At 46.0% G+C, this 22,562-nt stretch overlaps 1 protein-coding gene across 1 annotated transcript in view; it reads left to right on the top strand.

Annotated features, from left to right (window-relative positions):
- The first annotated feature begins 2,323 nt into the window (after positions 1 to 2,323).
- ALOX5 (arachidonate 5-lipoxygenase) overlaps positions 2,324 to 22,562 on the top strand; it is a 39,958-nt gene continuing 19,719 nt past the window's right edge. Inside the window, exons 1-3 of the mRNA XM_028481932.2 lie at positions 2,324 to 2,571; positions 9,548 to 9,746; positions 14,212 to 14,293. Of these exons, the coding sequence (XP_028337733.2) occupies positions 2,422 to 2,571; positions 9,548 to 9,746; positions 14,212 to 14,293 (431 nt within the window). The 5' untranslated portion in view covers positions 2,324 to 2,421. The remainder of the gene's footprint in view (positions 2,572 to 9,547; positions 9,747 to 14,211; positions 14,294 to 22,562) is intronic.

Below are 22,562 nucleotides of genomic sequence, written 5' to 3'. Positions count from 1 at the left end.
GAGTTAGACTAGAGGTAAAGGGATTAGGTAAGAAGCAGTCACTACAATCCATACAGGAGGTGTTGAAAGCCTGAGCCAGGTTACAGCAGTGAGGACAAGTGGGAGATATTTGTCTCCCAAGGTGGCAAAGTTTCTATGAAACAAACATTCCATGTTCTGCGTGAGAGTAAATGGCATGAGTATAAATTAACTCAGTGCTTGGGGAAGTAGCTTAATAACATGTTTAAAAGGTCTTAAAATGTTCATATGCTTTGGCCCATTTCTAAGTCCCTATATTAAGAAAAATTTCTTAATGTTTTAAGCACAAAATATGTACTATAGCATTATTTATGAGGGAAAGCAACCTAAATGCCCAATAATAGTGGACTAATTAAGGAAATGGTGGTATATCCATACAATTAAATATTACACAGTCAATGAAATACTTAAAACGTGAAATTACATAGGAAAATATATGTTATAATATTAAGGAAAATGGAAATAAAACAGGAAATTGCACTTACAATGTGCTCTTAATGTAAAAATGTCTAATGTAATTAGTAAATGTTTACTAATTGTTTTCTCTGCATATTGTTATGAGTTTTGTGTATCAAACTTTTATTTTCTACAAAGATAGTTCATTACTTTCATCAAAAAATATATTGTATTTCCTTTTTTTAGCAAAACAATAGCCCTATTATTCTTAGATTTGAAGGACAATTCCATAGCCATCCTTCACACCTTCTCCAGGGTTTCCTGGAACATATATTTTGCCTGGCAGGGCTGGATCCCACTTTTGTGCTATCTTCATCCACCCTATCTCAGCTGTGGCCAGAGTCTTTCATGTCCTACAGTTTGATTCCCAGAGAATCCCTCTGGTTTTTGTCCTTTGATAAATAAAGCCAGTCCCACTGAAATCTGCCCTCATCTCCCACCTGTAGAGAATGGAAGGTACTCACTCTCTCTCTGTCCAGAGTGGTGGTCCTGCCAGGCAGAGGAGAAAGTGGGACTTGCCACCAGATGGAGCCCAGGCTCCCAGAAATGGGGAGACTGCCTTGAGCCTGCCTCTTTGCCCTTCCCCAAAAGTGAGTGTGCAGAACAGGTGACTTGATGTACCCACCACCTCACGTGGAATGAACTTATTTTTAAATTTAGTTCAACTCATTACTGAATGTGTACCACAGTCAGACCCAGTTCTGAAGCTGGGTACAGAGGACGTGTAGGGGAATACAGAAGACTTCTGAGATCAGGTCACAGCAGTTGGAAAGCTTACCACCTGCAGGAAGCTTCCTTCTAGTGTCCAAAGCCTTTTACTACCATGCCTTCCAAGCCTCGCCCATCATCAGTTAGAAAGCCGATAAAATTTTTTTAAATAAATTAAAATATTAATTAATTAAAAGTAAATGACAGCCAACCAATTACTCTGCCAGGCAGCGGGTTTTCCAAGTACCACCTCTAACTCATTGAACATCCTTGCCGTGGAGTCCACATCTTCTTCCCTAGGACTTCCAGCTATGGGTCCATTCCCAGAAGCCATCTCCAAACAAGTCTACCCCCTTTCCCATCACACGCCCAGCCTCCCTGCCCTTGAGTTCTGCAACCCCTCGCCTCCGAGCGCACCAACCTCCTCCAGACAACCCCTTAGGTGTCCAGGTTCGGGTTTTCTTATCCTGGCCTCCCTCTCTCTGGCTGCTCTCCTCCCACTATACACACTGACAATCTCCAGGCCTGAGGGAGGCTGGCACCTGACTCACCTCAGTGCCCACCTGCACCCGGCGCAGGGTGACATTCAGCCAAGCCTGTGGAAGAAGCCAATGCCCACGTTAGTCTCTGCACTCCACAGTACCAGCTCAGGTGTCACCCCTCCAAAAGCTTTCCTGACTCCCCAGGTGGGCTCCTCTTCCCGCTGTAGACTCCCAGAGCACCCCTGCTCCCAGTAATCACAGCATGGCTAAATGCCCTAGTCGCGCGGCCTCCCTCTAACCCTGGGGACTTGGTGAGAGCAGGGACTGTGTCTGGTTTTCTAGGCGTCCCTGGAGTCCAACCCTAATACCTCACAAGGGCCTGGTAGGGAGGGAAGCCGAGGCAAGAGGGAAGGGTGAAGAGTGAAAACAATGAATGAGAAACTGAGTGAGAGAATGAATAGAGGGAGGGAGGAGGGGATAGCAGCTGAGGTGGCCCCAGTCCCCTGACTGCCAAAACAGAGGCCAAGTGGAGGAGGTGAGGTGCAGGAACGGGTGCGCTTACCGAGTCCGAGGCGGGTCCGGCGAGGTCAGAGCTCCGGGAGGGCGGGGCCGGGGGCAGGGGCGGCAGGGTCCCCGGACGCTCAGAGGCAGGAAGCTGCCGCGCGGGGCGGGCGAGGGGCGGAGGCCTGCGGACCGGCGCTCCAAGGCTCCCAGTGCTCGCTGCGCCCTCGCCCCGCGGCCCTCGCTGCGCGCCACCATGCCCTCCTACACCGTCACCGTGGCCACCGGCAGCCAGTTGTTCGCGGGCACCGACGACTACATCTACCTCAGCCTCGTGGGCTCCGCGGGCTGCAGCGAGAAGCACCTGCTGGACAAGCCCTTCTACAACGACTTCGAGCGCGGCGCGGTGAGGACGCCCGGCCCTGACGGGCTGGGGTTGCCAGGACAGGGTGCGGACGTCCGGGGCGGCTGGGACCCAAGTTCGGGGTCGAGTGGCTCTGAGAGGCCACTTAACTGGGCAAGCGTGTGACCATTACTTGTGCCCCATTTCCTAGGGCTCCACAGATGGCACCTCGGCTGTGGGGAGAACGCGCAGGGCTGGGGGTCCAGAGGCCTGAGTTCCATCCGGGCCTGGCCACTAGCTCACTGTGCCCCCTCTCTGGGCCTCAGTTTCCCCAAATGTAAAGTACAAGGGTTGGCTTCAGGCTGGTCTAGGAGTTCGAGCCGGTGGCCCAGAGTTGCACTAGCTTATGTCTCCACACCTGGGCAGCTCACATGCTCAGGACAGGTCCCCAGAGGAATGCAGAGAGACCCAGGCCAGGAGAAGCCTTTTGCAAATCTGGAGGTCGTCGCTAGCTCCCAGCAGAGTGTACGCCAGGGAACACTTCCACCCTGAGTGTGAGGGCTCAGAGGAGGAAGAGGGAGGAGGGCTTCCCCTCTCCCCTCCTCACCAGAGACCCTGGAGCCTGGGAGTTCAGGGAGCAAAGGGAGCCCGTGTTGTCTGCACGTCTAGTCTGTGGTGCCAGGCGCTGTGTGAGGATTCATTCAGAAGTGGGCTCCCCATGCAGACCTGGCGGTGAATTCCAGCCTGTAGCTTTCTCTGTGGGCACAGCAGGTGGCGATCCTCGCCAAGTGTTTGGTGTGATGTGCCCAGTCCACTGGGCTTATTAAGTGTTCATTACTTAAGTGCTCATGAAGTGACTGTTGTGACAGCTCCAACACAGTAGGTGCCCAGGAAATATCTGTTCCCTTCTGCCACCCCCAGCTTCTGAACTGGACCAAAAAGACTTAGATTTCACAAAGCTGTCTTTTTATCTCTTCACTATTTGGTTGAACCATAAGGAATTGCTCATAGTTGACTATTTTTGACAAATAAAACTGGCAGTTTCATATGGTTCAACCAAATACTTCTTGGATAATATTCATGAAGTGTGTTTTAGGTCTGCAGAGCCTAAAGTAAGCAAATAATAGTCCACTCCTTTTCCAGATTCCAAACTCAAAGTGAGCTTGATTCCTACCCAGGAGCCTCAGAACCTCGCTCTAAGCCCATCTGACACTTAGCCAAGTTCGTCATATTAATGTGGCTAGAGTACCCTTCTAGAAGAGTTAGGTGTTGAGTATAAGAACTACCTCCTATTGTTTGGTTCCCCAACCAGGGAACTGGCCCAGAGGATGGTGGTGCAGGAGGGCTAATGAGTCATCCATTTGGGATAATGACACCCTCGGCCATTCTGAAGCACCGTCAGAAATAGTTATTTCCATTATTTCATGGATTCCCCCAACACTTATGGCAGGAGAACAGGTTATAGACTTCTCTGCCTTTATAAGTGGTCCGCAGTGGGTCTGTTCTGCTCCACACACGACACACATCAGTGTGCAGCATGAGCAGCCGGGTGTGGCTTCTCAGGGGGGAGGTACGGGGGTGTGACCATAAAGGGGTCGTTGGAAGAGGGGTGAAAGCATCCCTCTGTTCATTATTTCCCCACCCTGAGAATTCATTCAAATGACATTATGATTAAACACTTCAGTGAGAGTCCCAGCAGCAAATTTCAGGAGAGATTTGCATGTCACCTTTCCATTGCGGTGAGAGGGGGCAGGTCAGGAGGGGCACTGCAGGGGAATTGCTGGCTCCAAAAGGCTCTATGAAAAAAATCATCTTTTGAGAAAGTTCCTGCTGATGCAAAGTTACTCCACACTTGGTCTTGCACAGCCCAGAGCTACTTCCTCAATCTCCAGCCAGTGTCTCTTAAGGACAATCCGTCCCATTTGGGTAAAGATGAAGGAGAAATCTTAGAGGAAATACTTGCAGAGAAGATAAGGCTAACCCATTTTACCCAAAAAGTGTTACAATCATTATAGATAATAACAGTTACAGTAACAACAATAAAAAAAAAATTGGTTTCTGGGCAACCAGTTCAGTCATTTCCCAGTCATTGGCAGGTCAATACCGCATTCTCCCATGCAAAATTCAGTCCTATAATGGATGGGCCTGATTTTTTTCTCAATAAATTGAGTCACAAATCCCTGGTTAGTCTCATCAGAGTTCTGCCAAGTGATTCAGGACAGGACTGGGAATTGGAGTCCTTCGCAGGTGAGATTGTCCTGTCAACCGTCACGCCATCTGCTGGGAAAGCCCAGGCGGTGGACCCACATAGCCCAGAGACTAGCCCAAATTTAGCAAATTGATTTGTTTCTTTGGCTCTGTCGATTTAAAGTAATTCAAGTCCCGATGGGATAACTTTCACAGATCCGAAGATTTCTGGGAAATCTTACCTGACCCTTTTTCATTCCCTGGCAGTACTTTTAGGAAAGCGAAAGGCAGTAGGGTGATGCTTAGTATATCATCCTTGAATGTACTCAGTACGTGTGAACAAGTCTCACAACTATACCTCATAAATATTTTCAGTGAATATTCTTACAATATACTCATGAAGAATGCATTCTAGAATACCTCCTTCTCAGAAATGATAATATAGTACTGAAGGGTAAATATTTCCTTCTGATCCTCAATCTCTCTATCCCCCACCTTCCCTCTCTGTCCCATCTCTTCCCTACATTCTGCCTCTTCTTCCTCCTTCTCTTCCTTCCTCTGCTCCCTATTCCCCACAATTCCCCATGTCCCTTGTTTCTCTCTTCTTTTCTGCTCCAATTTCTCCCTTCTGCTGTCTCCTAGATTCCCCAGCTCCCCCATTCTTTGCTCCCTCAGTCTCCCTAACCACTGCCCCTTTTCTCCCTCTCTCTGCCCCAGCCTCTCCCTTGTCCACCCCTTAATCATCTCCCTCTGTCTCTACTCCACAGCCCCCTCCTCTCCCCTCCCACCACCCACCAGCCCCTCACTAGCCCCCTCCAAGACAGGCAGTCCAGGCTGGACCACATCATGACTCTTCTCTGTCCTTGCTGTAGCAGGGATCTGGGGCAGAAACAAATGAAACCTTTTTTTTTAAATGCTGATATAAAGATCAAGCAAAAAACTGGCCAGCTAACAATTTGCTGAAATATTCGAAAGCCTTAAAGCTGTGTATCCAATAGAGGACTGAGAGCAACGGGTGAAATCAGCAAACTGGCCCTTCTGAGAAAGGACTAGTGAATATCACGTTTCCCAGGCTCCATGTCTCTTTCCAGTGTCTGACCACTGCACCCACCACCTCTGCCCTGAGAACTCCATGCTCCAGCCTCCCCCTCTCACATGCGAATTCCCCACCTCCTTTCTCTACATTCAAAATGCCCTGCCCATTCCCCTTCTTCTCCACTCAACTCACCTCTGAAATCTTACCAACTCCCAAGAGCTGCCTCAAATGCCACCTTGTAGGAAGCTTTTCCTTGTCCTCCACCCCACCCCACATTGCCCCTTCATACTCCATGGAGGGCTTGACCCAGGGCTCAAAACCAGGTCACCTGGCTCCCAGGCCAAGGCTTTTCCCACGATGTGGCCATGGGAAACAGTGAGAGGAACCCAGGTTGGGCCATCACACAGGTGTGGGTTCTAATCGTGGGGCCACCAGTTACTCACTAGCATGGTAGCTGCCTGACCTCTCTGAGCCTCAGTTTCCAACTGTAAAATGAGATAATCATCCACTCGGCCATGCACATGTACTGCATTTATTGAGGGCCTGTTATGCGCAGTGCCATCCACTGTTGATACTGTACACTGTGCAGAATGGACATGTGATATTAACGTGTCAAGGCAAATTAGTCAACAAACACAGTATCCACCCAGCATTCCGGCCCAGGGAGAGGAGGAAGGAAGGTCGTCACACCCTGTAGCTCTTTGTATCTTCCTAAGACCTGACTTTGCTGTTTGACACACAGGACCCTGAGATCTTCCTGGAGGCCCCTCTCTATCCCCTGTGACTCTCCAGCAATGGCTCCCTTGGATGCCAGTGTCAGTGTCACCAGACTTTGTCCCTGAGACTGCCTGAGTTAGGTGGGACTGAACTCGGGCCCTGGTTCACCTCCTGTAGCACCGGGCCTGAATCCAGGGCCAGCCAGAGACAAGCCAGACTGGCAGTCCTCTCCCATTGCAAGACCCTGTCAGATGGCCTACTGAGTCCCTATAGGTCTGTCCAGTGATTTCATCCAGGTGAAACTCCAGGGCCCTCTGCCAGGTTCCTGTGGGTCATTGGGAAAAGGTGACCTGGAGGGCACATTCTCCTGTGACTGCACCACAGGTGTGCCCAGGGTGACCCTGCTCTCCCTTCTCTTGGAGAAGCTACTCCATCTCTTCCTTACCAATCCCCACCCAAAGCTGGACATCTGGCCCTCCCTCTGAGAATCGCCCTGGAGAGGCTCCCTGAGCCCCATCTCCCTTCCCTTTGTGATCCAAGGCTCCTCCTTCCCATGAGAGTTGTCCACCTCAGATGCTATGGCACCTGTTACTTGAGATGGCCGTCCTCTCCACCTTCTCCTCAGCCTTCCTGGCATCAACCTCCCAGACACCTGCAGCCTCCTCTAGCCCCACAGGAAAGCCACTTCCCATGGAGCAGCCACCACGAGCCCGGGCCCAGGCCTCAACACACGCTGACTTCCCTTTGCTCGGCCTGCACTGCCAGCAACAAAAATGCCTCCAGTTCTCACTCGGCCTCAAGGCCCCTTCTCCATCCTCACAGGAATTCCCTTCAGGTTTTGAGCCCAGTTGTTTCTGCTCATGGGCTCAATTTCTTCCTCCCGTCCCTACTTCTGACTACTCAATGTGGCGCATGTAGTCAAGCATGGACCTCAGCGCAGGGGCCCATGCTAGCTCAGAGCCGCTCGCAGGCAGTGTGGGACTTGCTGACCCCCCAGGAGTCAAGGAGGGAGGACCAGGTGGTTCTGATACACACAGCAGCTGGTGGCCTGTGCCTCTGGAGAAAGGAGCCCACTCAGGCATCATGTCATTTGGATTTCTCAATGGTCCTGCAAGCTAAGCGTGATCTCCCTTTGATAGATGAAGAAACATAGGCTCAGAGAGTGAAACAGTTTGCTGTGGCCCATGGTCAGTTACTTTGGAGCTGGGATGTGAACTCAAGGCCCCTGAGGCTTCCTGAGCTGCCCTGACACTCAGGCTCACCTCACCCCCTGCCCCTCACTGCCCTCCCTCCAGTCCTCGGTGGGAATCTCTGTCTTGACCCCACAGGAGGGCCACGGTCTCTGCAGATCCTCGTGGCAGGTGGGACTTGGAATGGGGTGGGCCCTGCAAACGTCCAGTCTTAAGCTACCAGTCCCCACTCTGCTTCTCCAAGTGGACGTTGGGCCCCTTGATCCATCAAGACCTTCCTGCCCTGGCCCACTGATGCCTCAGCTCAGGGGCCTCCCTTCTCTCCCCAGCCCTGGGAAGCCACCCAACAAGAGCTGTGTCCTTCCTTTCCTCTCCCTCCTCCCAGATCCTCAGGTCATCCAGCCCCTCACTGGGACTCCTCTCCCAACTCTATCCAGGGCCTGCCGCCTTCTCCCCATGGATCGGCGCCCTGTGGTACAGGCAGGCCCCTCTGCCTGAGGTCCCACAGGCCCTGGGGGTCAATGCTCTCTGTGACCTCACCTGTGGCCCCTGGTATCCCATAAGACACGCTGTGGGGCAGGAGGGTTCTTTCACCTGCAGGATGGGCATCTGGCAGGACAGATGTGCTGGCACACCTGTTAGGGACCCAGCACACAGGCTGGCTCCTCTGTCCCCAGAAACTGTTTCTAACTGAGGACCCAGGCCCAGACCAGCGGGCACTAGGAAGAGACTTCCCTTTCTGACCACAAGCATCTGGCATCTGAGGCAGCCGGGACGTGCGAGCTGCTCACTGTGCTCAGAGCCAAGGGGTTTGCTGAAAATGTTCACCTTCCCACTCCCTTCAAGAAGTCCTCCCAGGGGTCTCCTGGCATTGGAGGGAGAAGGATGGAAATGGGGAGGCATGGGGTCATGTGCGAGATGAACACCCTTCCCCTCCACTTACTTCACCATCACACTGAGAACTCTAAGCCTGCCACCAAGGAAAAAGTTCAAAGATGGGTGAAATCTGGCTTAGAAAGTGCATCAGAGGGCATTGAGTCTGGGGCTCCCCAAACCTACTGGTCTTTGGAATGCCCGATGCAATGCTTGAGCCCCCATCCTTCCTTCCCATCTGCCATCCAGAGCTGCACATACGCAGATCATGCAGCAGCCATGGAGGGGCTGCCCTGCACTGCCACGGTGCCAGCCCGTCTCCTGGGGTCAGGAGCCTGGCAGCAGCCTGGGGAGCAGTGCTGCACATGGCCTGAGGTAGCAAGGCTGGCCTCAATCCACCACTGTGCCTTGGATATAGTGGAGACTGCTTATCTGATTTTCTTGGCATCACTGTGGCTCAGTGAACTGCAGAGGCCCCAGGACAGCTGGAATCTGTGTGACTTCACTTTTATCTGAGCCTCCCCATTTGCACTCAGTTATTTGCCCCACTGAGAATGAGAGAGATATGGAAAGGCCTGCATTGGAATTCCAGCTCTACCCAGGTCATAACTCCCCACTCCTCCCAAAGTTGTTGTGGGATCTATAGCAACGTCAGCAAGCCCGTTGCAAGCTGTAAAGGGCTGCCCTTGTGTGCAAGGGCCAGTTTGTCCCATCTAGCCCTGTAAGGTAGCAGGGCCAGCAGCCTTGCTGCCCTTGTTGTGAGCGGGGGCAGCTGCAGAGGCCCTCACCGAGCCTGGCCTGGCACTGGGCTGTGCGCAGACAGCAGAATGTCTCTCTCTGAGCAGCGCCATCCCTTGCTCACTAGAATTCCATCTCCTAAGGGTAGAGCTGGGGGATTGGCCATCTCTGTCACCCAGGGCGCAGCAGAGCCGTGCCAAGGGCAGGCATTTGGCAGACATCTCAGCTAAATGGATTGAGGGTGATTCAGAGGCTCAGGAGCTCCCAGATGGTCTGACTCACCTTTTCTCCTTCTCAGGTTGATTCTTACAATGTGATAGTTGATGATGAACTGGGCGACATCCAGCTTATCAGAATCGAGAAGCGCAAGTACTGGTTCCATGACGACTGGTACCTGAAGTACATCACGCTGAAGACACCCTGCGGGGATTACATTGAGTTCCCCTGCTACCGCTGGATCTCAGGCGAGAGAGAGATTGTCCTGAGAGATGGACGAGGTGAGTGGCTCAGGCCCCTTCCACTCCCTGGGCTTCCGGGGAATGAGAGAGTTTGCAGGCACTCCTTCCTCGAAGAACTGTATCTATGGGAATAATAACCATGCTCTCCGTGGTTGAGCACCTGCTTCGTGCCCTGATGCACCTGTAGGAGGTGTGACCTTCCTCCAGGTACTAACAAGCCCCAGGTTCAGAGGGAGAAGTGACAAGCCCCAGGCTTCATCCAGCCATGTTCCTTCTCTGCTATAAAGTCCTTCAGGAGAAGATTATGACCCCCTTTTTGCCAGAGGGTAACTGGGGTCCCTAGTAACACATACCCCTGGGACGTGCCCCTGGATGGGCAGTTCTTCAGCTGAGTTCTCAGCTCTCGTCTCTGTGAGGTCACAGTAGGGCTTGGGCTCCAGGGACCCCATGCAAGCCAGGAAAAGGAAGGGGTTGACCAGGAGTGCCTGAGTGCCAGCTCAGAGGAACCGTGGGCAGGCCTGGTGTTCGACGGTCACCAGTCATTAAACTTGAAGTCCCACTTTTTGCTGAAAGAGAAAAGAACCTAAAATATACCCTCTTAAGCAAGACCCTCAAATGTGCAAACCCCAATCTGGCGCTTCCTCGGGAGGCCATTCTTGGTAAGAGACACACAGCTGGCCTGGTTGGAGGAGGAGGAGAGAGGAGCAGATGGGCGGGGGTCAGCTAAGGCCTCTTTCCCTCTGAATGACGCCCCCCTTGCACACCAGCCTCTTAGAGTGTGTGAGTCAAATCCATGCCTTGGCAAAATCCTGCCTTACCTTAGTCATGACCCTTCAGCTTGCTCACTCTCAAAACCTGAAATGATCTAGTGCGTCCACTCGAATAATGAGGAGGGGGACAGCTGCTTCTTCCAGTGCCACCGTTTAACACCTCCTAGCTGACAACACATTTCCTATCACTAGTTCATTTGCTCTTCACAGAACTTTGGCAGGGTAGGTAAGATGAGAATGATTAGTACCCCCTCTATTTTAGCTCAGAAAACCAAGATACAGGAGGAAAAGTTCTTCTCTACCTGGTGTTCTTAAAACTATCAGGCCACATCCCATTGCTTCTGACATGGAACTTAACTTAAGAAACAAAATTTAAAAAAAAAAGAAACAAAATTCCAAGATTATTTCTGAACTAAATGATTGGAGCAGGAAGATTTTTATCCCCTGTCTTCATGGCAGGGAGGAAGATCACAAAAGTCACTCTGTCTTACGGTGGCCAGCATGGGAAAGGTTGCAGACAGGGCACTTCTCTTTTACCAGGCTTGTAGAAACACAAGCTTCACATCTCCCTCCTGCCCCTTCCTACCACGGTCTCGGATGTGTAGTCCTTCTTCCCACGGACCCTGAATCTCTTTCCAACAAAAAAGCATATGGCACCTTCCAGTTGGGACATTTAGAAGGTGTAGGCCAATGTGCAGGGCCATTAGAACTGCTAGTCCTGGTGGGGTGGGGGAAGGGAAAGAATGTGAGAATAATCCAAAAGGGAAGTGTCCTGGAGCCAGAGCTGCCTTGGGAGGAGCTCTGGTCCTCAGTAGAGATGCAGACAGCCTGGGGAGACACTACAGAGAGAGGCTGGGGAAGAAGTGTCCTCTCCTCACTGTCCTGTACCCTCCAGTCTCTGGTCAGGGTTCCCAGTGGCTGAACCGAACGTGAAGCCCATTGATGCATTGATCAGGGACCTTCAGGGACAGGACAGGTGAAGGGTGGATCTGGAGTGGCACATGGAAGCCACCCAGTATGTTCCACTTATCAGTTGCTGTGTAGCACTCTTAGTGGCTTTAAACAGCCGTTTCATTTTGCTCATGATCTTAGGGGTCAGGAATTTGGGAAAGGCTCAGCTGGGTGGTCCCTCTGTGAGCCATGGGCTATCCGCTGAGAGGGGAAGGGCTAGAGGATTCGCTTCTAAGATGGTTCTCCTCTTGCGTGCTTCAGGGCTCCGTGGTCTCTTCTTCTCCACATGGCATTTCATTTTTAAGGCTTACCCGTAGAGCCTGGGCTTCTCACAGCTTGGTTGTCTCAGGGTAGTTGCACTTCTTTTTGTGGTGGCTGGCTTCCAAAAGCAAGAGACAGAAGGTGGACGCTGCCAGTTTCTTCAAGCCTGGCCCTGGAAACTGGCACAGTGTAACTTCTACCACGTTCTATTGGTCCAAGCAGTCACAGAGCCCACCCAGACTCAAGGGGAACATAGACCTCCTCTCAATGGAAGGAATGTCAAAGAATTTGTGGCCATCTTTGGTCCACCACATGGCATGACAGCCAACCCTTTGGGCAACCTGGAAATGAGGGGGCCCAGCCCACAAGCGATTCAATCACTCACCACATAGAAACCTCTGGAATCTAATATTTCACCACTGCACCTGGGGTGACCATAGAAGTCAGAGGGCTGTCTCTGTGGTGACTGACATTTTTGTAAAATACAATAAAAATTAACTACTAGAAAAATGAAATAAAAAACAAACCAAAGCCATTCAAAATACAAGCCCTGTTTTTATTATCAGATGCAACAGTCAGAAGTATTTTAGCAAGTTACTCTAAGTTTGTAAACCTGTACACTCAACCTCTGTTCTTACCTCATTGCAGACCAGCACCCAACAGTTCTGAGCCTCACAGAGCTCTCTGGCCCATTGCACCTCTGCCTGAGGCAGCTCCAGTCCCAGGCTTGGAACTGGGGCCCAAAGAGGAAGATCAGTGGGTCACTGTGGTCCCAGGGATTCCAAGCATCTATGTGAAAGACTCATATCAGTCTTTTGGAATCTGTCCCCCTGAACTCTGCTGTAGTCAGTCCAGACTTTGTCACCTGCCATGTTCCCAGAAGTTCTGTTAGTCAGTGGGGCCAGGAAAAAGGATGCTATATACCATTTGAAACTTGGTAGGTTGCAATTTTACACGTTCTCTGACTTATTCATACAGTAAAGCTAAAGAGATACAACTCCTCAGAGCAAGGTGCCTGAGAAATAGGCAGGTTCTTTAAGGTGGATAAGAGATGATGAATGTGCCAATGACAGCTGTTGTTACATTTAATATTCACCTTGCCTTCAGTGGCCTCGAGCCTCCCCACTTATTTACAAAAATGTCAGTCTGTGATGGAATGGAAGTTTTAAAAACCTGGCTCTGCACCACAGAGAGCTGGAGAAGCTCTTCACTGCAGAGGCCCCCTTTCCAGGAGATGCTCTGGAATCCTGCCAGTCGGGGTTCCATTGACTGCGTTCGCTGGTTTTACCTTAAATAATAGTATAAAGGGTAATCTTGATCTGACCTCTCCTGCTCTAAAGGCCCTGAGAAGTGTGACCAACTGTGCCCTTAGCCACCTGCCCACTCCTGAAATGAAAGATGAGACACCTTTGAAGTCTGGCTTAGAAGGAGGAAGAGGACACTCAGGTCCATGATAATTATACAACAGTGATAACATGGTTCCCATTTACTGGACACTTACTGGTCCTAAGCACTGTATGGAGTGATTTGCTGCAGTCTCTCACTAAATCCCCACCATGGCCCTAGAAATAAGCGCTATTATCTCCATTTTACATGGGAAGAAGCTAAGGCAGCTTGCTCAAGGTCACACAGCTTTAAGTGACACAGCCCTAGTCCAAACCCAAACCCAAGAACATCTCTTCTAAAGCCCACACTCTAGGACATGACAGGCTGTTTTAGAATAAGCTCCATTCTCATTCCTCTGTGTAGCCACCACAGGAAACTGGACAGTGTCAGCGTCTGTATATTGAATCTTAAGTCACACATTTCTCCAGGAAGCAACCAACTGGACTTAGAAACACAAGAACCATGAGTCCCTGCTATTCTCTCAGGCAACATGGAAACCCACAGTGGCTGCCATTTCTGCTCTGCATGAGAAATGCAGGCGTGAACTGCTCTGAAGTGGTTTGAAGAGATCCACCAAAGGTCACGGAATGCCTTTCCTCTGAAGTGGAAAGGCAGCTCTGCGCCAGGGGCCCCACGATTCTTGGCAAAGGCAGTGTCCTGGGAGCCCCCAGGGGGAAATCCACAGGCAGGCCAGAGATGGGCACACTGTGCCTGCCAGAGAATCATTGGTCTGCCTTCCTGTAATTCACGATGAGAACCAAGCCTGGTTTATGTATCTGGATGTGATTCTCAGAACCCCGAGGTTCAGAGCCCCCAGGCTTGCTGAGTGAGCAGACAGGAGGAGGAGGAACTGGATTTGTCTTTTATAAAGAGAGTTAGCTAACAGCATGGGATTTGAGTCTTGTGTTGAAAATCCACTAATTAGGTTGTGACCTTGGGTAAAATTCAAGGGCAAATCTATTCAACCTCCCTACGCCCCCATTTCTTTGCTATAAAATGAGGGAGTGTTCTGAGGCTTAAATGAGATGATACACATAAAGCATTTGGCTCAGGAAGGGTTTCTGAGGGAAACCTGAATACTGGATGTTGTTAATGTGCTTCCCTAGGCTCTTCTTACACATGTCCTTTTCTCACAGCAAAGTTGGCCTGTGATGACCAAAGTCACATTCTCAAGCAGCACAGACGTAAAGAACTGGAAACACGGCAAAAACAGTATCGGTGAGTTATGACATCAGACCAAATGGCTTGGGGCCATGGTGTCTTCTATCTCGGGGGCATAGCCCTGCCCACAGTTTATGGCCCATCATTGCTGGTACGTGGTGACCAAGGGACCATATCCCTTCAGTGCTCCTCAATACCCAAGCTCCACCTTACCACCACTCCAGGCAGAGATGGTGAAAGAGTTACGAAAAACTTGGGATCAACCGTATTAGCATTTAGGAGGAATGGGACAGTAAAGGCTTGAATTCACCTTGATGTTCTCCCACTCCCATTGTAGGAATTACCCTTCACTTTTTATGTCTTCTTATAATAATTCAGTTATAAATGTGATACATAATCTACAAGAAAATTGACAAATCTTTAGCTAACAGACTAAGAAAAAAGAGAAGACTCAATTTATTAAAATTAGAAATAAGAGAGGGAACATCAATACCAACCTCACAGAAATTAAAATGAATGAAAGGGAATAGTATGAACAATTGTATACCAACCAATTAAATAACTTAGATGAAAAGGACAAATTCCTTAGACAGAAACTGCCAAAGCTGACTCAAGAACAAATCAAATGAATAGACTGATCACAAGAAAAGAGAGTGAATACTAATTTTAAGTTAATTTTAAAACTTCCTACTAAGTAGTTTTAAAGTAATTTTAAAACTTCCTACAAAGAAAAGCCCACGCCCATATGGCTTTACTGGTGAATTATAGCAAACATTTAAAAAATTAATACCAACCCTGCATAAACTCTTCCAAAAAATAGAAAAGGAGAGAACTTGTCTCAACTCATTGTATGAGACCAGTATTATACCAAAACCAGACGTCATAAGAAAACTACACATCAATATCTTTTATGAATATAGATACAAATATTTTCAACAAAATACCAGCAAACAAAATCCAGCAGCACATAAAAGACATTATACAATATTAAGAGGTGGAATTTATTCCAAGTATGCTAGGTTGGTTTAACATCCAAAAATCAATTAATGTAATACACCATATGAATAAAGAACAAAAAAATACATGGTCAAAAAAAACCACGATCATCTTAATAGACACACAAGAAAGCATTTGACAAAATTTTTTAAAAACACTCAAAAAATAGGAACTGAAGGGAACTTCCTCAACCTGATAAAGTGCATCTACAAAAAATTCACAGTTAACATCATACTTAATGGGAAAAGACTGCATGCCTTCCTCCTAAGATCCAGGAACAAGATAAGTATGTCAGCTTTTGCCTCTTCTACTCAACATTGTACTGGAGGTTCTAGCCAGGGCAATTAGACAAGAAGGAAGAAAAAACATCCGTATTGGAGAACAGTAAGTAAAATCATTGCTATTCACAGAGGACATGGCCTTGTATATAGAAAATCCTAAGGAAATCACCAAAAAATCATTGGAACTAAAAACAATATTGCAGCATACAAGACCAATATACAAAATTCAATTGTTTTCTATTTGCGAGCAATCAATAATTTAAAATGAAAATAAGAAAACAATTCCATTTACAATAACATCAAAAGGAATAAAATATTTATGAATAAATTTAACAAAAGAAGTTTAAGACTTACACAATGAAAACTACAAAATACTGTTGAAATTAATTAAAGAAGAGCTAAATAAGATGATAGACATCTCATGTTCATGGACCAAAGGACTTATATTGTTTAAATGGCAATACTCCCCAAAGCAATGTACAAATTCAACACAATCGCTCTCAAAATCCCTGCTGACTTTTTTGCAGAAATTGACAAGCTGATTCTAAAATTCATATGGAAATGCAAGGAACCCAGAATAGTCAAAACAATCTTGAAAAAAAAGTAAACAAAGTTGGATGATTCACACTTCTCAATATCCCAAGTACTACACCACTGCAATAATCAAGACAATGTAGTATTCACATAAGGATAGACATATGGATCAATGAAACAGAATTGAGAGTCCAGAAATAAGCCCTTGATACTTATGGTCAGTTAGTTTTCAACAGAGGCAACAGGACCATTCAATGGGGAAAGAAGTCTTTTCCACAAATGGTGTTGGGACAACTGAATAGCCACATGCAAAAGAATGAAGTTGAACCCTTACCTCACACCACATACATAAATTAACTTAAAATGGATCAAGCACCTAAATGTAAGAGCTAAAACTGTAAAACTTTGAAGAAAACATGGGTAAATCTTCATGACCCTGAATTTGGCAAAGGGTTTTTATATATGACCATGAAACCATAAGCAACAAAAGAAACACAGATAAGTCGATGTCATCAAATTTTAAAACTTCTGTGCTTCAAAGACACCACCAAGAAAGTGAAAGAACAACCCACAGAATGGGAAAAAATATTTGCAAATCATGTATCTGATATGGGACTTGGATCCAGTACATAAAGAACTCTTACAACTTAATGATAAAAGATAAATAATCCAATTTAAAAATGGGCAAGGACCTGAATTGATATTTTTCCAAGGAAGATATACAAATGATCTATAAGCACATGAAAAGATGCTTGACATCATTATTCATCATGGAAATGCAGATCAGCACCACAGTGAGATACCACTTCACACTCACGAGGATGGCTAGAATCAAAGGGTCAAATAATAACAACGTGAGGATGTGGAGAAGTCAGAACCCTCATACACTGCTGGTGGGAATGTAAAATGGAACGTCTGCTTTGGAAAAGTATGATAGTTCCTCAATCTATTAAACACAGAGTAACCATATGATCCAGCAATTCCATACCTAGGCATATACCCAAGAGAAATGAAAACATATGTTCACACAAATATACCTGTGCATGAATATTTATAGCATCATTATCCATAATAGCCAAAAGGTGAATACAACCCAAATGTTCATGAACTGATGAATGTCAGTGGTATATCTATATAATGGAATATATTTTGGCCATAAAGAGGAATGAATAAACACTTCTCCAGAGGAAATATATAAATGGCCAATAAGCACATGCAAAGTTGCACAAAACCATTAGTCATCAAGAAAATGCAAATTGAGAGCACAATGATATACCACTTCACACACACTAGGATGGCTGGAATTAAAAAGGCAGGGGCTTCCCTGGTGGCGCAGTGGTTGAGAGCCTGCCTGCCGATGCAGGGGACGTGGGTTCATGCCCCAGTCCTGGAAAATCCCACATGCCACGGAGCAGCTGGGCCCATGAGCCATGGCCACTGAGCCTGCGCGTCCGGAGCCTGTGCTCCGCAACGGGAGAGGCCGCAACAGTGAGAGGCCCGCGTACCGCAAAAAAAAAAAAAAAAAAAAAAAAAAAAGACAGATAATAACAAGTGCTGTGAAGCATGTGGAAAAACTGGAGCCCTCATATATTGCTGGTGCAATGTAAAATGATGCAGCCACTTTGGAAAACAGTTTAGCACTTCTACCTCTAGGTACTTACACAAAACTAATGAAATCATATTTCTACACACACAAAAAAACTTACACACAAATATTTGTAATAACACTATTCATAATACCCCCAAAGCAGAAACAACCTAAATTCTGTTAATTGATGAATGGATAAATAAAATGCTGTATATCCGTGCAATGGAATATTATTTGGCATTGAACTATGGATACATGCTAAACTATAGATGAACCTCAAAAACATTATAATAAATGAAAAGGTCATATACAAAAGGCTACATGTTGTATGATTCTATTTATATGAAAAGTCCAGAAGAGGCAAGTCTATGAACATACATTAGTAGATTAGTGGTTGCCTAGAGCTGAAAGTTGGGAGTGGGACATGGGGAATGACCATTAATGGGTACAAAGTTTCTTTTGGGGTGAACATATTCCAAAATTAGATTATGGTGATGGTTGCTCAACTCTGTAAATATGCTACAAACCTCATAATTGGATACTTTTAAGGGATGAATTTTATTGTATGTAAATTATATCTCAGTATAACTGTTTTTAAAAATAATACATGAGCAAGAGGGCACATCTGGAAAGTGGTGGTCAGTGGGCTGTATCCAGCCTATAAATGTGTTTACTGGGTCATTGTGGAATTCTGAGTAAACAGGGCTCTTATTCTCTAGGTTTCCCCAGTCCAACACCAGTCTATCATCTATATCAAGGCTTCTTTCATTTCCTACTTTGGCCCCTGGAGACATTTGAGTTTGAGACTCCTTCCAAGGGAAGGAACAGTCAGCATGGTTAACTGGGCAGGGGCGGGGGTGGGGGTGGGTGCTTTTGGAGAGTGATGACTGTTACACTTTTCACATATTCCTCTATAGTTCAAATTCTTACAAGGAATATGTAATATGTCAGGTTTTTTTTTTCAATCCAGTAAAGCAAGAGAAGGGGAATAATGTAGAAGCAGAATAATGTAGAAGCAGGAAAAATACCTGTAATCCATCCATTTTCACTTTTATTTCTTTGAGATTATATTGTATACATGACTTGACAGCCTCCTTTTTTTCCCTTAGAAGTATAGCAGAATCATTTCCCCATATTTAGAAAATCTCATCACAAACATTATTCTAGTTTTTATATAATATATTATATACAATATTTATATTAAGTACTTAATAATACACACAAAAAGGAAAGATTTTCACATTGTTTATAAGAATAAAAAATTAAAAACCTCCTAAATGTCCAGTCAGGTTGGTGTTTAAGTAAAGTATGGTGCATCCATACAATGAAATATTATATAAAAACTAGAATAATGTTTGTGATGAGATTTTTTTAAATATGGGGAAATGATTCTGCTATACTTCTAAGGGAAAAAAAGGAGGCTGTCAAGTCATGTATACAATATAATCTCAAAGAAATAAAAGTGAAAATGGATGGATTACAGGTATTTTTCCTGCTTCTACATTATTCTGCTTCTACATTATTCCCCTTCTCTTGCTTTACTGGATTGAAAAAAAAAACCTGACATATTACATATTCCTTGTAAGAATTTGAACTATAGAGGAATATGTGAAAAGTGTAACAGTCATCACTCTCCAAAAGCACCCACCCCCACCCCCGCCCCTGCCCAGTTAACCATGCTGACTGTTCCTTCCCTTGGAAGGAGTCTCAAACTCAAATGTCTCCAGGGGCCAAAGTAGGAAATGAAAGAAGCCTTGATATAGATGATAGACTGGTGTTGGACTGGGGAAACCTAGAGAATAAGAGCCCTGTTTACTCAGAATTCCACAATGACCCAGTAAACACATTTATAGGCTGGATACAGGATAGATACCCAGAAATGAAATTACTAAGTCAAATAGTAGAAGTTATTAGTATATATAGACAAATTTCTCTTCAAAAATCTTTAACCATTTTTCATGATCAGTGTGTAGGTACCTATTTCACTAATCCTTGCTGTAGCTGGGTGGTATCTTCTATTTTTTTAACTTTTCTAATTTGTAAAGACATCTCTTTCCTCTTAACCCCTTATTCTTTCCCCCTTTCATGGACCCACTGCTGTCCAGTGGTTGAGAAATCCCCACTGAGACCACTGATTGCCCCAGTCTCAAAATTATCTTTAGCTCTATCCCCCTTTCCTTCAAAAACTTACATTTTCATGAAACAGAATGGAAAAAGAAACAGGGCCATACACACATGGACACTTGATATATTACAGAGGCTCTGACAGTGAGTAGTGTGGAACTATTGGGAATCCGTACAGAACAGAGAGAGAAAAGTGGAGGAAGAGAAAAAGGAGAAGAAATTGGACTCTACATCATATCATTCAGAAAACTCATTTTCGGGTTGAATAGACTTAAATGTTAAAGGCAAAACTATAAAACTTTTAAACTATAGAAGATTCTTCTTCATGACCTCAAGGGAAAAAGAGTTTTCAAACAAGACTCAAAATGTACTAACCATAGAGGAAAAGAATAAACTCACCTATCTCAAAGTGAGGAACTTCAGTTCACTACAAGACACCACAAAGAGAATGAGGAGAAAGTTCACAGAATGATGGACAAGAATTATTATTTATCATGTACCAAGGACCCCTACAAATCTACAAGAAGAGCATTGTCAATTCAGTAGAAAAATGGACACTGCAGTCACTGCACAAAGTATAAGCAGCAAGTATACGAAAAGGTGCGCAACCTTATTTGTTATCAGAGGAATCAAAAGTAAGATCACAATGAGCTACTGCTACTACTGCTGCGCGCACACACACACACACACACACACACACACAGGCAAAACTGAAACAACTTGACAATACCCAAGGGTTAAAGAAGGTATGAAGGGATGGGAAGGCTCATACACTGCTGACAGGGATATAAATTGAAACAACCTCTGTAGAACAGTTTTGCAATATTTGGTGAAACTGAAGCTACATTATAATCTTTGACTCAGAAATTCTACTCCTGGATCTAAATCCAGGTGAGCTATGCACCGCCCATTCCCATCCTAAAGGGTTGGTGTTCATATGCCCCTTCCACAGCTTCCCTCCCCACTTCAACCACCCAGGGAAAGCCCCTACAGTGAGCACTCCACGTGCTTCTGGCCTTGTGGAAGGAGGGAGTCCTAGGCTGTGGCGAGTTAAACAGCTTCCAGAGAATCAGGCTAGTTTGTGTCCTGTTAAGAGAGTGGACAGCAAATCTTATCAGTTCCACACTAATTCAGACTAAGATGTTAATGACTGATAAATCAGTCTTACAGGCATTTTGTCTTAACCCAGTATTTTCCAAAGTGTGCACTGGAGCAACTGGTCCCAAAACTTTCTCCCCAGAAGAGGGTCACATGATAAAAAAAGTTTGGGAAACTGTTTATCACATCCCCCTTCTAGAGGTTCACAATGCACATAAGCATTGAGGATTCTGAGAAGTTGTGGGGTAATGGACCCTGGTTAATTTTTTTTTTAACCCAGTGTGTCCCAAGAGAATTTGACGTACGACTCTTAACATCGTGCAGAACGATTGCTCCGTGCAGCACCCTTTGAGAAACACCCCTTCCCCAGGGAGAGGTGGATTCAATGGTGTGTTGGTTTTACAGAGATGGGTCTTTGGCAGGGTCTAGGGAATGGGGCAGAAGGTTTTCTGGTGAAATAGTCTGCCCCTTTCTTAGATCTAATCATCATTGTTTCTTCCTCCTTCTACTCATCTGTCCTTTTCAGACCTCCTCCTCTGCTTCCGTTCAGGAAACACTGAACTTTGCACCATCTGCATATTCTTACAGTTCCTCTTTCATATGAACTCACAGGCTTCCAGATTAGAGTTTGGAAGTAAAGTAACAACTAAGAATAATCTCCAGTATGTCAAAAACTGGCAAGTCCAGCTGGCTCTCGTCACTCAATCAGCCAGGCAGGGACATGGAGAATCCCACACAGGCCATAACCCAGCATCCATGTTCTCTCACTGTGACTGCATATACCTGTGTGGTACACACACATACACACACACACACACACACACACACAGAGAGAAGAATGTGTTTTCATCTAATCTACATCATTTAATCTAATCATTCTGTGACTTGCTTTTTTTCCAGTGGTCATTCTGTTTTAAAGAGCAGCCAGTTGACACAGATAAGTGTCGTCCATTCATTTTAGCTTCTGTGTAGTGCACCACCATGTAAGTAAACCACTGTGTTCACCCACTCCCCTGCTTGTGGACTTGTGGGTGGTCTTTAATTTCTGGCTGTTGCAAGCCACACCACAATAAGCTTCCACATATGTCTTGTCTCCTGGTGCTCTCTTGAATGAGTTATTCTAGAGAACATCCCTAGGAATAGACACCAAAGTTTGCAGACCACGTGTTAAGTTTTCTAAATATTGCCAACTGTTTTCCAAAGGGATTCTGCCAATTTTCACCCTAAGAGCTATTCCTGAGTTGCTGTTTCCCTACATCACTGACCCACTTTGCACTTGGAGACATTTTCATTCTTGTCAATCTAATGTGTGTGCAATAGTATCTCATTGTTTCCCTTGTCCTTAAGTTGCCACACATTTCTTGCTTTATGTGAAGGTACCATAACTTATTCAACCATTCTCCTATCGATGGACATTCAGCTTGTTTTCCATTTGTATATTGATTTGGTTTCGGTGCCTGATGAACATAGATGCAAAAATCCTCAACAAAATACTGACAAACAGAATCCAACAGCACATGAAAAGGATCACACACCATGATCAAGTGGGGTTTATCCCAGGAATGCAAGGATTCTTCGATATATGCAAATCAATCAATGTGATAAACCATATTGACAAACTAAAGGAGAAAAACCATATGATCATCTCAATAGATGCAGAAAAAGCTTTCAACAAAATTCAACACCCATTTATGATAAAAACCCT

The sequence above is a fragment of the Physeter macrocephalus genome, chromosome 20 (genome assembly GCF_002837175.3).
Source record: "Physeter macrocephalus isolate SW-GA chromosome 20, ASM283717v5, whole genome shotgun sequence".
Classification (NCBI taxonomy): domain Eukaryota; kingdom Metazoa; phylum Chordata; class Mammalia; order Artiodactyla; family Physeteridae; genus Physeter; species Physeter macrocephalus.
This window is presented reverse-complemented; position numbering and strand designations above follow the sequence as displayed.